Source organism: Nelusetta ayraudi, unplaced genomic scaffold (genome assembly GCF_046127955.1).
Source record: "Nelusetta ayraudi isolate G7.1 ecotype Tasmania unplaced genomic scaffold, CSIRO-AGI_Nayr_v1 ptg000026l, whole genome shotgun sequence".
In the NCBI taxonomy this organism is placed as follows: Eukaryota; Metazoa; Chordata; class Actinopteri; order Tetraodontiformes; family Monacanthidae; genus Nelusetta; species Nelusetta ayraudi.
In genome coordinates, this window is record NW_027466076.1 from 4,982,065 (window position 1) to 4,995,090 (window position 13,026).

General features: G+C 47.4%; 1 protein-coding gene across 7 annotated transcripts in view; it reads right to left on the reverse strand.

Moving 5' to 3' along the window:
- Window positions 1-13,026, reverse strand: part of tcf4 (transcription factor 4) — a 166,785-nt gene that overhangs the window by 15,059 nt on the left and 138,700 nt on the right. For 6 of the 7 annotated variants that reach the window (XM_076029270.1, XM_076029272.1, XM_076029269.1 and 3 more), the window contains 7 exons: window positions 11,652-11,757; window positions 10,842-10,990; window positions 9,807-9,978; window positions 5,172-5,242; window positions 5,001-5,079; window positions 1,593-1,672; window positions 900-1,109 (listed from right to left, as the gene is read on the reverse strand). In XM_076029270.1, the coding sequence (XP_075885385.1) occupies window positions 900-1,109; window positions 1,593-1,672; window positions 5,001-5,079; window positions 5,172-5,242; window positions 9,807-9,978; window positions 10,842-10,990; window positions 11,652-11,757 (867 nt within the window). The remainder of the gene's footprint in view (window positions 1-899; window positions 1,110-1,592; window positions 1,673-5,000; window positions 5,080-5,171; window positions 5,243-9,806; window positions 9,979-10,841; window positions 10,991-11,651; window positions 11,758-13,026) is intronic. The other variant, XM_076029268.1, reaches the window with a different exon arrangement.

Sequence of the window (13,026 nt, forward strand, 5' to 3'; positions counted from 1 at the left end):
ATCTTAGTGCAGCACTGGAGAGAGCAGGAAACAACACACACACACACACACACACACACACACACACACACACACACACACACAGGGTGACGGTGGGGGGGTGGGGGAGGGGGGAGACAGCTGGACAGTGTGCGTGAGAAGAGGATAATCTCTGTGGGAGCCAGCCAGCCAGCTCACACACACACACACACACACACACACACACACACAGTACCACAGGTGCTCCCCATTTAGGAAACAACACTTCAAAGTAAATACTTTAATAAAGACCAGAGGGGGGAGAAGATCCTGAGCTATTTGCAATCACAACAGCTACAGCCTGCCGATGGCGCCCCCTACAGCCTGCAGCACTCACTGAAAACTCAACAACAACAACAACGACGAAAAAAAAGCAGCGAGCCAGTCAGAGAGCAGATCGATAACGCCGCCTAAACTGGAGGAGTGTTACAATGTGCACGCTGACTCTGTGTGTGTGTGTGTGTGTGTGTGTGTGTGTGTGTGTGTGTGTGCTTCCTGCTTGAACATCTGGTGTGTGTGTGGGAGTTGGGACACGTGAATGTGAAGCACAAATAAACAGAGCGGCTCGACTGAACTCATCCAGGCATCTGACTGTTTCCACTCCTCTCTCTCTTTCTCCTTCTCTCTCTCCTCTCTCTCTCACTCCCTCTCTCGCCCCCTCTCTCTCTCTGGCCTTCAGCTGTTTGCTGCTTTATGTTTATTGTTTCAAGTTGACCAAAACAAAAGAGTCTTAAATGAAGTACGGAAAACATGACGGCCGGAATTTTTTCTTTTTTCCTTTTTTTTTTAAATTCAAAATCCGCTCGCAATATTTCTAATTTCTCCTGAAACATTTCAAACAATGAAATAATAACTACAGCAGGCCTTGGCCTCGTTCCTACCATGAGCGAGTGTCTGTTGGCCGCCAGCAGCCCCGAGCCGTAGCCCGAGCCCAGGGCTCCCATGGCGCCGTTGTGCGTGTGCGCGGGTCCGATGAGGTTGTGCATGTCGCCGTGGCCGGCGCTCATGCCCGTGGACGGTCCCACCGCATGGCTGCGCAGCACGTGGATGGCGTCGTCCAGGCGCTCCAGACGGTCCTCGATGCGACTCTGCTGCAGAGCCACAGCACAAAGTTGGCGTCACGCTTGAGAAACCACAAGCACTCAGACTGAACCCTCAGCGTTTACACACAGGGATAAGCGACAATAAGTCATAATTATGAATGGATTATTGATGAAGTGGTAAAACGGGGCTCCATCCGGGTCAACGCTGGACGTTTCCGCAGCATCGCGGCCCCTCGACGCACTTCCGGGATGAGATTCATCGGCAAATATTTGATGACAATATTTAACATTGCGCTGAAGATCTTTAAAGGTGTCCAAAAACTTTTGTGGTCGGACGTGATGTTTTACAGTGGCAGCATCGCTGGCAGAATTCCAGAGACGAAGGTCCTGGCTGGGTTTGGGTCTCGTCCATACACTTTCTCTCTAGTCCACGAGACATTTTACAGCTTTGATTGTTTTTTTTCCAGCCCTGAAACTGTGAGACAGAAGTCGCTGCTCTGTGAAGTGTGCAGGTGGGTCTTCAGTGCCTACCAGAGAGTGAAGCGGAGCCTCGTAGTTTGGCGACGACGGTCCTTGTCCGCCGTTCCTCGACCAGACGGCTGAGCTGGCGGCTGGGAGAGAGGACGAGAGGAAGGAGAGGAGGTGAGAGGGGGAGGAGGAGGAGAAGAGAGGAAGCTCAGAGCATTCAGGACATTTTGCTAGGAGAGTTTGGATTGAACAACTTCAATGGAAAGCAGTGATGGGCTAAACTTTTTGACTTATTGTGAATCACATCTGAGCTTGGAGGCGACCTGTCAACTGTTTTACTTTTCTTTTTACCATGCAATAGCACGGGTGGCCACTGGAAAGAGCACCGCTACTGAATCCAGTTCTTATAATACATCCTTGGCCTGGGCTGACAATAACCTTTCTTTGGTAATGTACTTGTTTTTAAGTGGAGTTAGTGCTGAAATGTTTGAAATTATTTTGACCTGTCGTGTTCTCCAGTTATGTTGTGAGTAATTTGTGCTCCTGGTCATAGCGTGTGAATGCGGTTGTTTTTGCTGTTGTTGCCGCTGCTGTTGCTCTCGAAAAATAACATTTAACGTCAATGAGGAGGTTTTACCTGGTGAAATAAAGGACTGATTGATTGGTTCAGTGCACAGGGGACTGAAACCTGATCGCTACAGGGAGCAAAACACCTGGACGTGTTGGCGTCTCTTTCAGCCTCCACTCGTGGCCGTCGCACACAATGAGACAAAGACTGACCGGCTCTCACCTCAAGGAGGACATGCTAATTCTCTTATTTGGATTTGTTTTTTGCAAATTGAAAAACTCCCAAGTGGTTCGATTGGCTGAACCCTCCGCAAATCAAACAAGCTTTGTGATTCGCCTCATTTGTCCGTTTTTTTTTTTGTCTCTTCCGCCGGCTCTGAAAGCGTGGCGTCTGAATCGACGGCTCTCATTAGCAGGTGAGGAGGCCGTCGCTGCATTAGCATCAATATGAGGCTGTGAGACCACAGAGCCATTTCAAGTAGAGGGTAGAAAACATGTTGCTTTAATGTCAATTGAAAATGAACCAACCATTTTTTTCAAGTTTGACGGACCGGATTAAAAAGCTTAACAGGGCCGCATATGGCCCCCAGGCCATAGTTTGCCCACCACTCTCATTGTAGAGAGCTGGGGTCACAGCTGCACTTCTGCGAATAATAATAATGATAATAATAATGAAAAAAAATAATAATCTGAAGCTGATTAGTGTGTCGTAATATTGGTGCTGTACTTTCTCTGTCTCGCCAACACACGCACACTCACATGCACACCAATGCACCGTCCGTATCACACCAGCAAAATAAATTACACAGCTCGGGGTGTCTGAATTTCTGTAGTTTCTCAGCTGCAGGCCAAAGTGATTTTCTCCAGGTCGCTCGGTCCTGCCAGGGCAACACGTGACTCTGCAGTGGCTGCTTGCTATTTGTCATTAAATAAAATAAAATAAAGTAATTACCAATGGATTTGGGTGGATTTAATCCAACGTTTCTCAACTGGTGGGTCGTGACCCAAAATTGTGTCGTGGAGCTGTGCATTTTAGCCCTCTGTTTACAGCCTCCAACAACAACAACAACAACAACAACAACAAAAGTCTGTATGCAGAGACTGCCGTATGCAGAGACTGATGCATTGATATACAGTACTGTATCTTCCATAAGGTTGGAACTTCCAATGTGGTGGACAGGGCAATTTGATCCTAGTGGCCATTTGTGGTACTGCAGCCTTTAGGAACATTGAAAGTTCAACCAAATCAGCGTCTTTGAAGCCCCACTGTAGTTAGCTCTTAAAACACTGAAATTGTGACTATTAATAGGATTTCTTCAATTTCGACGGCCCGGATTAAAAAGCTCGAGGGGCCGCAAATGGCCCCCGGGCCATACTTTGCCCATGCCTGCTGTAGAAGTAACCCAGAAGCCACAAACTTTTCCTCTGTTGGATTCTGATGTCCTGCTGCTAACAGCAGGAATATTCCTCTCTGCCTTTGCTTCTTCTCTCCTCTCCTCTCCTCTCCTCCTAACCTCATTGTTTCCATATCTTCTCTCCGTCTCGTGTCCTCAGCAGCTCCTCGTGCCCCTTTGATTCCTTCTTTCATCCCCCTGCCTTCCCTTTGTGCCGTCGCTTGCCTTTCTTCCATCCTTCCTGTCCTCCGCCACTGATCCTCCTGCGTAGCGCCGATCTCATCTCATTAGCTCCCGCTTCTCCCTTTTTCATTGTCTCTCCATTTTGTCTTACAGTCTTTTCTCTCCAACCCCCCCCCCACCCCCCACCCCCAACCCCCCTCCTCTTCTTTATTCATATTGCACGCTCATTTCCATATGCTAATTAATGAATAATCACCTGGGTACATTCATGTGCAAATACAAATATATGTATTAAATGGCAGTGGGTAAATTATTCCGAGTTCGACACTGTAAAACACCCTCGCAGAATTAGCCTCGGATATCAATTTGCATGTAGTTTGCTCTAATAGCTTCATTTCTAATTTGTAAAAAGTGGAGTAACTCTGACACAATGATAAACACCAATTAGGCCGCGGTTTAGCAGGCAATATCCCAGGCAGCCATAATGACGAGGAGGAGGAGGGTGGTGGTGGTGGGGGGAGGGGCGTGTTTGCGTAGCCGGTAGGTTTGTGAACGATTTGTCGAAGTAGCGCTCGTAATTAAAGCTATCAGTCACAAGGCGCGGCGCAGAAATATCCAACGGTGTGTGTAGCAGCCACAATTAGAGACAAATTTGACACAACTATTATTAGGAAAAGTCATTTTTCACATTAAGGAGCGAGAGGAGAGTTTAGAGGAGGAGGAGGAGGAGGAGGAGATGGCGGTGATTGGAGGAGACCCCACTGTTGTTATTAATGCTGTTATTTTGAGCCTTGGTGCAGGTGCCTGGGTGCACGAAACATGGTATTCATTTTATTAATGTGTGGTTTTAAAAAGCTTTAATGTGTGGATTATATGCATATGTAAAGATACATACACAAAGATAAGACACACACACGCACACACACACACACACACACACACACACACACACACACACATATATCATTTCTTCCCAGAGCTCTAAAGATTTGAAGTCCCAAGTCTTTGCGCAAAAACAAGTTCCGGTCGGGTCTCAGTCCAAGTCCAGAGTCAGTTTGAAGTCTGAGTCATCATAGTGAGACATTAAGCCTGGTTTCATTTCCTATACAAACTGGAGACCTTGTCTAGTCAGACCTCCAGGTCCACAGAATCCAGGCTCCGGTTGGGTTCACGATTAAAACTGACTGAACGCTAGTTTGGCTTCGATGTCGACGTGTTGATGAGAAGATTCACCTCCACACGACGACGTCTCTGTGGTTCATCGTGATGATGCAACTCACTCTGTCAATACTTTGAGTGTGTGTGTGTCTGTCATTCATGGCCATACCTGTGAGGGAGGGCGGAGAGCCGACCGGGGTGGAAGGATTGGAGGAGAAGCTGTTGTTGGTGTGGTCTGGTGAGTAGATCTGGAGAACAAACAGAAAATATTAAACTCGTGAAAATAAACACGGACAGAAGAACACAGTCACTGCGGCTGCAGATCCAAGCATGAACTTACGGATGCGAGTGCTTTTCCTAAGGCGTCTCCTGTCTGGGAGCTGCTGGCTGCTGAGCTCTGCGCTCGGTTGGCTGCAACACACACACACACACACACAGGGGGAGGCGTTCGAGTCAACAAGGTTGTGTTGTTATGAATTTCACATTGTCAAGACTGGGCCTCCTGGTGCACCATCAGTGCATCCGTCCCACACTGGCCATCACTGCACAGTCATCCTCTCTGTTCACTCTCTTCATGTCTCCTGGCTGATTCACTGCTGGAAGCTCTCGACTCGTCTTCTTCTTTTGTGAGTCGGGGCTGAATTCTTCTGCTGCCGTCATTGTTCCGCTCACTCGGGGCTCAAACATCTGCTTTCAGCTTTTTAAAGGCAACACACCACTTGGTATTCATTGACGAGGCAGCTTCCTTGGATTAGAAGCTTTTCCAATCGTCTGTTTATTTACACTCGTCCCATCGACTTCACTCCAGTGACCGCTGGTGCTGTTTGTGTGACATCATTGCCTGAAAAGGTTTTGGCAGTTCGTCGTTGCTCTTAACTTTGTATTGAGAGGTCTTTTTATGGGAGATTTGCACTTGTGGCTGCAATAGCACAGCCTTTAGCTTCCTCTCCAGACACTAACTGTACTGACTCTCCTTAAAGTCTCAGGTCAAGCAAAAGTCACTTTACAGCAAACTGAGAGTGTTCACAAGCCTAACCTAGAACCATTTGTGACACTACAAAGGGCACTGATGCCTCTTGCAGGTCAGTAGCTGCGTTTCCGTCACAGTTTTTTTTTTTTTTTTTTTTAATTTTGACAAAATACAATTGGGATTTGCAGGTGCTTCCATTGAATGGTGTGAAGCGCACAAGCCGGAATTCTGGTCAAATCTCATGAGACGAGAATTACGTTTCCAATTTTCAATTTGTGTGTGTTTTTTTTAATTTTTTTTATTTGATGCAATCATGAACAATAGCCAGGTATGACAATGATCATACGGTTCACTGCAGCTCAGTTTGTACTGCGGCAAAACTTTAGAAATACACGCTGAGGAATTTCAAATATCAGAACATCTGTGGGAAAAAAAAAAAAAAAAAAAAAATCAAAGTTATTCTGTATGGTGTAATGGCCTTCTGAAGTACTCTATATCAGTATGGGCGAGTACGGAAATACCAAGTACTCCTCACTCTACTGGTTGTGTGGGAACGTGGTGTCGGTGCATCCCTGCATTAGAGGCGGAACCTCCTCCACTGGATCTGCTGTTTACGCCAGCGAACTACAGCCCTGCTCCTCCTCGGCTCCACTAAATCTGTTTCACACACGAGGAGAGCGCGGAGGCCCGAGAGGAAGGAAGTGACCTCACTGGACCAGATGAGCGCCCACTCACACGCACGCACGCACGCACGCACGCACACACGCACAAACACACACACACACACACACACACACACACACACACACACACACACACACAGCTCATCTCTCCCGAGCTCAAAGATCCCCAGATGGAAAGTTTACGGTCGCGCAGGCAAGTTAGGCGAGCACAACCGCCGGAGACAACACACACACACACACACACACACACACACACACACACACACACACACACCACATCCTTTCATAGTAAATGAATCCATTACAGAAATTGGCAGGAGTGGACTTCTTTAAGCTGTTTGAGAGAGAGCAAGAGAGAGAGAGGGAGAGAGGGAGAGAGGGAGAGAGGGAGAGAGAGAGAGAGAGAGAGAGAGAGAGAGGAAGCAGCATATGTTTTGGGGTTAAAGCCTCATGTCTCACTCACGCCATACCACTGGCCTAGTAAACCATCCGAGGGATTACTGTTGCAAACGCACGTGGGCGCACGCACGCACGCACACACACAGACACACACACACACGGAGACACATCCCGCCTCGATGCGTAATTTCGAACATGTGCACTTGAAAATCTTTGTTCATAAATGAGAGCTTATAGCCGCAAAAGGAGGCGAGCGCTTGGAAGATGAAGCTGATCTGGGTCCTGCTGCCCTGCAGCTCCTCTGCCTCATCTCTGCATTCTACACGTTATTGCACACACACACACACACACACACACACACACACACCGCGGGTGCAGCACTTCAGGTTCCCCCCGTACTCACTTGCCGTCGCTTTACATTTGACCCTTTTTGCGGCCGAACACTAAAATTTTACATATGTATATATATATATATATGATATGTATATACTTAACAAAAAACAAATGGAAATAGCTCCATTCCTGTTTGTCATGGACCAAAAGTCAGAACGTATGAAACGTAGGGCTTGAAGAGAGCAATGCGTGGGTCTTTGTCCCGTGCCTCTACGACCTCCCTAGAGGGCGCTAGGGGGATTGAAGTGTTTCTATTAAGCAGATTTGTCCAGTTTTTAATCAATAAATTACATTTTTCGTCAGTTCTGAGTATAATAAGGGGGTCAAAATGAGGCGAATAATAATTATACTACTACTAATACTACTACTACTACTAATAATAATAATAATAATGATGATGATGATGATGATGATAATAATAATAATAAACATTCCAAAAAAAATTGGGTCTTTGGCCCTTTGCGACAGCCAGGCTGGGAGTTCTCCAGCCAGGCTTTCTTCGCTCTCAGCCCCTAAAAGTAACCAAATAAATAAAAAACCCTGAATATGATAACTGATACTGATAATACTGAAACGTTTCTTCTTTCTTCCATGAGTTGTTTTTCTCACCGGCTGCATTCTATTTTCTTTCAGCCAGCAGCAACTCCTCCCTCCTTCCATTTCCTCTGTGCTCTGCATCATCGAGCGGCAGCAGCACGACACCACTCGAGTGTTTCTCAGCCACACGGTGTGAACACCAAACACTGGCCCTGGCATTTCCTGTGGTGGAAAAAGGTTTTCGGGCACCTTGCGTATGGTTGCAAGAATCTGTCCCAAGTCTCCGAGTGCATTTTACCCACATTTACTGTTCCGTTCCGGCTCAGAACTGCATGTTTCAGCAAGATGGTTCAACCTGCTGGTTTGGTCTTATTAGCCAAATCAATCTTATTAAAAATCTGCCAAAAAAATCTAATGACAATAATTAGGATTGAGTAAAACTCCGAGGGCGTCCGAAAACTTTTTTCCACATCTGTACAACGAGAATGTGAGGCGCTACACCTCTAAAGTGACGTGCAGGTCCTGCTACTGTACATCACACAGCTCATCCACCAATCAGTCACCAGCGAAGCCCCGCAGGGAGAGAAACAGTCGCTCGCTCGTTCCAATGAGCCAAAACCTGAAGGCGCTAAAACGTGACGCGTCTGTTTTCCGGGGCCGTCACGTGCGCTCCAACTCACAGCGGCCGCCCCACGTTTTTCTCATTAGCTTCGTTTTCTGTTTACACTCGTCTGTCCTGGCATGAGAATGTGTGTGTGTGTGTGTGTGTGTGTGTGTGTGTGTGTGTGTGTGTGTGTGTGTGTGTGTGTGTGCGTGCGTGCGTGCGTATGGAATGTTTGAGATGTCTTTGCATGAAAACAAATTTAAAACCTGTTTCTTATTGCTTTCATGCTTCATGTTGCTCAACAGAATGCAAAATGGGGTTTTTGGCGAGGCTGGTGGGAGGTGATGGGGGAGGGGGAGGGGAGGGAGGTGTCACATGGTATGTAGAGTGCCTGCGTGTCGACTTGGGCAGATTTTTTAGACGTAGACTAATCCAGATCTAAGAAAAGCACTGAGGATTCTGTGGCTTTTCACAGCTTTTTTTTCTTAAAAACTTTGAAAGCAACGAGTAAATGTTGCAACAAAAAGCTATTTGCGGGGTTGCGGGTTCAGTTCTGGGCCTGAGGCCTTTCTGTGGGGTAGTTTGCATGTTCTCCCTGTGTCTGCTGGGTTCTCTCCAGGTTCTCCAGCTTCCTCCCACACTCCAAAAACATGCATGTGAGGTGAATTGGAAACTCTAGATTGTCCCTCGGTGTGTGTGTGTGTGTGTGTGTGTGATGGTTGTGTGTCTCTATGTGGCCCTAATAAAGTGGCCACTGGTCCAGGGTGTCACCCTGCCTTCACCCTATGACAGCTGGGAGAGGCTCTAAGAGACCCCCAGCACCCTGAGAGCAGTAGGGAGAGGGTACTGAAAATGGATGGATGGATGAAAGAATGGATGGATGGATGGATGGGTGGGTGGATGGATGGCTGGATGGATGGGTGGATGGATGGATGGATGGATGGATGGATGGGTGGATGGATGGATGGATGGATGGATGGGTGGGTGGATGGATGGATGGATGGATGGGTGGGTGGATGGATGGATGGGTGGGTGGATGAATGGATGGATGGATGGATGGATGGGTGGGTGGTTGGATGGATGGATGGATGGATGGATGGATGGATGGATGGATGGATGAGAACAGAAGGTCACCTGCACCAGAGCCTTACAAGTCCAGGTAAGTTCTAGGAGTCGCCATGCTATGGGTCTCTTTTTTCTCCCAAAAACTACCGGGTCAAGTTTTGATACTTATTCTCTCTAAGGTCAGGGTCAAGGTCAAGGTCAAAGTCAAGTTTTAGGTCTACATCTCTGAGAACGTGTGCAACAGTCAGCATTGGCATTGACTGAGGCTAAATGCTAAATGCTAATGCGGACGCTCGTCCTCCCAGTTCGGTGCAGACGTCTCACCCATGATGGGGTCGGTGCCGTTGGTGGAGGCCGTGCAGGAGGCGGTGCTGTAGTGGTTGGCCGCGCCTCCGCCGCCGCCGCTGCCTCCGCCGCCGCTCCCGCCCGCTCTGTGGAAGCTGGACATGGGAGGAAGGCTGGAGCTGATGTCTGCCGACGAGTGCGAGGGGTAGCTCTGCAACAGAACCACAGGAAAGACATGACGGTCCAGCCCGGAACGGGGAGACTCAGGTCTCAGCGCCACTCAACTCCTGAGGCTCAGCAGCTGTTTAAGCCGCGACTTGACAAGATTTCAAGTCGTTCACCTCACAGCAAACTAATCAGCACAACTTGAACGCCGGAGTGTTTTCACTGCTTGGACGGAAGAGAAAAAAGAGGAACCAACACGTGTTTCTCCACAAAGTGACTCAGCGATTCCAGGTGTTTGCACTTGGTCAAGCAGACACCAGCTTGAAAGGTTTCCCCCCCCCCCTGCCATTTAAAGACAAACCGTGTGGGGAGCCTCAAGTGATTATTATGGTCTGTCAGAGCAGTTAAGGACACATTGATCGTATTTGTTCTTTGTGGTCTTCTGGGAGTCCATGAGAAACCCAGTACCTACACCTGGCCTCTAAAACCTCTACAGTGGGATTCGTCAACCAGTTCAAATACTAATATATAATATATAATAACGTTTGAATAACATATTTCTACCAGAATTCTCACATTCAGAATGGAAAAAAAAACCCACTGTAATGTCGTCATAGCCATTGAAAAAGCCTCACATTGAGCAAGTCAGTATAATAAGAACAGGTACATTGGAGAATTGCCATTAAAGCAGGATGAAGGCTCTCAAATGAAATGTTAGTATTATTGTAAGACGCTAAGTTGTCCTATTATGACTATTTTACGTGATTAACACGTAAGAAAAAAGAATCAGATCTGAAATTTTACATCCAAGCAGCTCAAACCTCGAGAGCTGATGATTGGTTGACCCTGCGTGGAATGCCGCTTCTCTACGTGTACAAATCAATCACTCCTGCGTACGGTTGAGCTCACCAGTCTGTCGTGCGGGTGGATGCCGCAGTAGGAGGAGCTCTGCGTGGGGCCGTGGGTGGAGTTCCCTCCTCCCAGCATGCTGCCGTGGTAGCCCTGCTGGCTCATGCTGCTGCTGCTGCTGCTCCAGGGGTCTCCGCTGTGGTGGCCGTCTGACGGGACGGGGGGGGGGGGGGAGGCAGGTTACATGTGTGACGAGGCTCTTTACCCCCAAAACCCCCCAATTCCTGAGATTCCCTTTTGTCCCTCAACAACATGGTTTGGTTGTCTGACCCAGTTTTCATTCACTAACCTAAATTTTAGGGGAAAAATAACAAAAACATTATCATAAGTGGGACACACAGTTTCCCACTGCAGTGGTGCTACTTGTTTACTCGATGCAAACCAGAAGTTCGTGAATTTATGGTGTGGCGGCGGCGTTTCCGTGGGCAGTCGCCCTACCTTCATGCAGGGGGGACCTGCGGTCCTGACGCACTGTGTGTCATTTAAATTCACTTTAAAGTCTTCACATAAACTTAATCTTGGGCAATGATAGCAACAATGTGGCTCTCCCCTGTCTACTTAGTAAGAAACCCCAGACACCTGCCTCTTGCTCCTCTACATGGCAGTAGGGGGAGCTCTTCATAAATCCCATCAAAGTTAAAGTCTAACTTAGTTTCATTTCTCTTTTCCAAGACATAACACAATATCATTAATAATAATTAAACTAAATAAGTAAATTGGCTGCAATATATGGACTTGAACTCAGCATTGCTATGACTGAAGCCCTGCTGGTGGAGGGGGTGTTGGTGCTGGTGGTGGTGGAGGTCTTACCTGGCATGAAGAAGGAGCTGGGGAAGCCGGAGCTTGGGGGTTTGGAGGAGGGGTATCCAGGTGAGTCCCTGTTGTAATCAGCTGTGCTGGCAGACGGTGCGTACACCTGGAAACACAGAGACACACGGCGTCAATCCAACGTGACTGTCAAACTGCATGTCAACAGAAGCAAGTGCAGCTTGTATGAAGGTGCTCATACATTCATGTCATGAATGATTGAAGGTTTTCTTCTTCTTTTAGAGGACTTTGGAAAACTGACGGCTCACTTTTTTAATATTTTTTTTGAAGTCATTACGCATTTTATACACTTCTCACGGTGCATGTAGATATTTTTTTTTATACACGAATTAACATCTCCTCACATAACCGTGTTCATTCATACAGCAAAAGAAACAGAAATAAGAGGTTTCCCTCGGCAGCTTCGTTTTCTGTTGAACAACTTCTGCCGTGCCGCCACAACAAACTCTGGCGTGAACAAACGCAAGGAGGCGACATTACAAAAAGAAAGAGTTGAAAAAGAGACAACAGTGAGAGAGCAGCCGCCTGCCGTCACTCCGAACAGGTGACGCTCTTCCTCCGCAAACACAGCGGCTGCACCAGAACACAATGCCTGTGTTTGGTCATGCCTCTGACTGGGGGTCCCCACAGCATGCCTGCCTGCCTGCCTGTGTGTGTGTGTGTGTGTGTGTGTGTGTGAGTGTGTGTGCATAGCGTGCGAACACTCATCCATGACGCGAGCTCGCGCTGCATGACGCAAACCCTGTAACAGCTGTTTAAAGCACTCGTCGTCCTCCCCCTCCCTCCGTCCCCCCTCCCCCCTCCCCAACTGATTCACATCAGAATGAAAAACCTAATCCAACCTCCATCCACCGCCCACCACTCTGTTAACCCTGCCGTGTTTGCGCGGTCATGGAACACAGATGTGACAAACAAGAGAAAACTACTTTCAACAAAAAAATAATCAAAAGTGAAAAAAAAAACAAGTAATAACTTGTTGGGATTTGAAGGACACTTTGCTACTTCCTGAAGTCGCTCAGAGGGAATTGTTAAAAAAGGACAGCCACAAAACCCCAAGGCTTCAGTTGTAAACGGTGATTATACCTCCAGGTCACAAGGTGTCGCCTTCTCCCCCACTGTTCTGCTTGTTCCCAAGTTGACGCACCTGTCCACATGTTCTGTTCTTATGGTTTTGGTGTAATTTTCACACCTCTATCTTTTTATTTCATTTATTCATTTATTTCAAACAAATTTACTTTCAGGAAACTACGACATAACTGGATGAAGCCTAACAGCATCTGAGATGAATAATAAAAAAGTCAACTACACAATGCTGTTTTAAAATCATGAAAAAATAAAATCACTGCAACGTTACTTA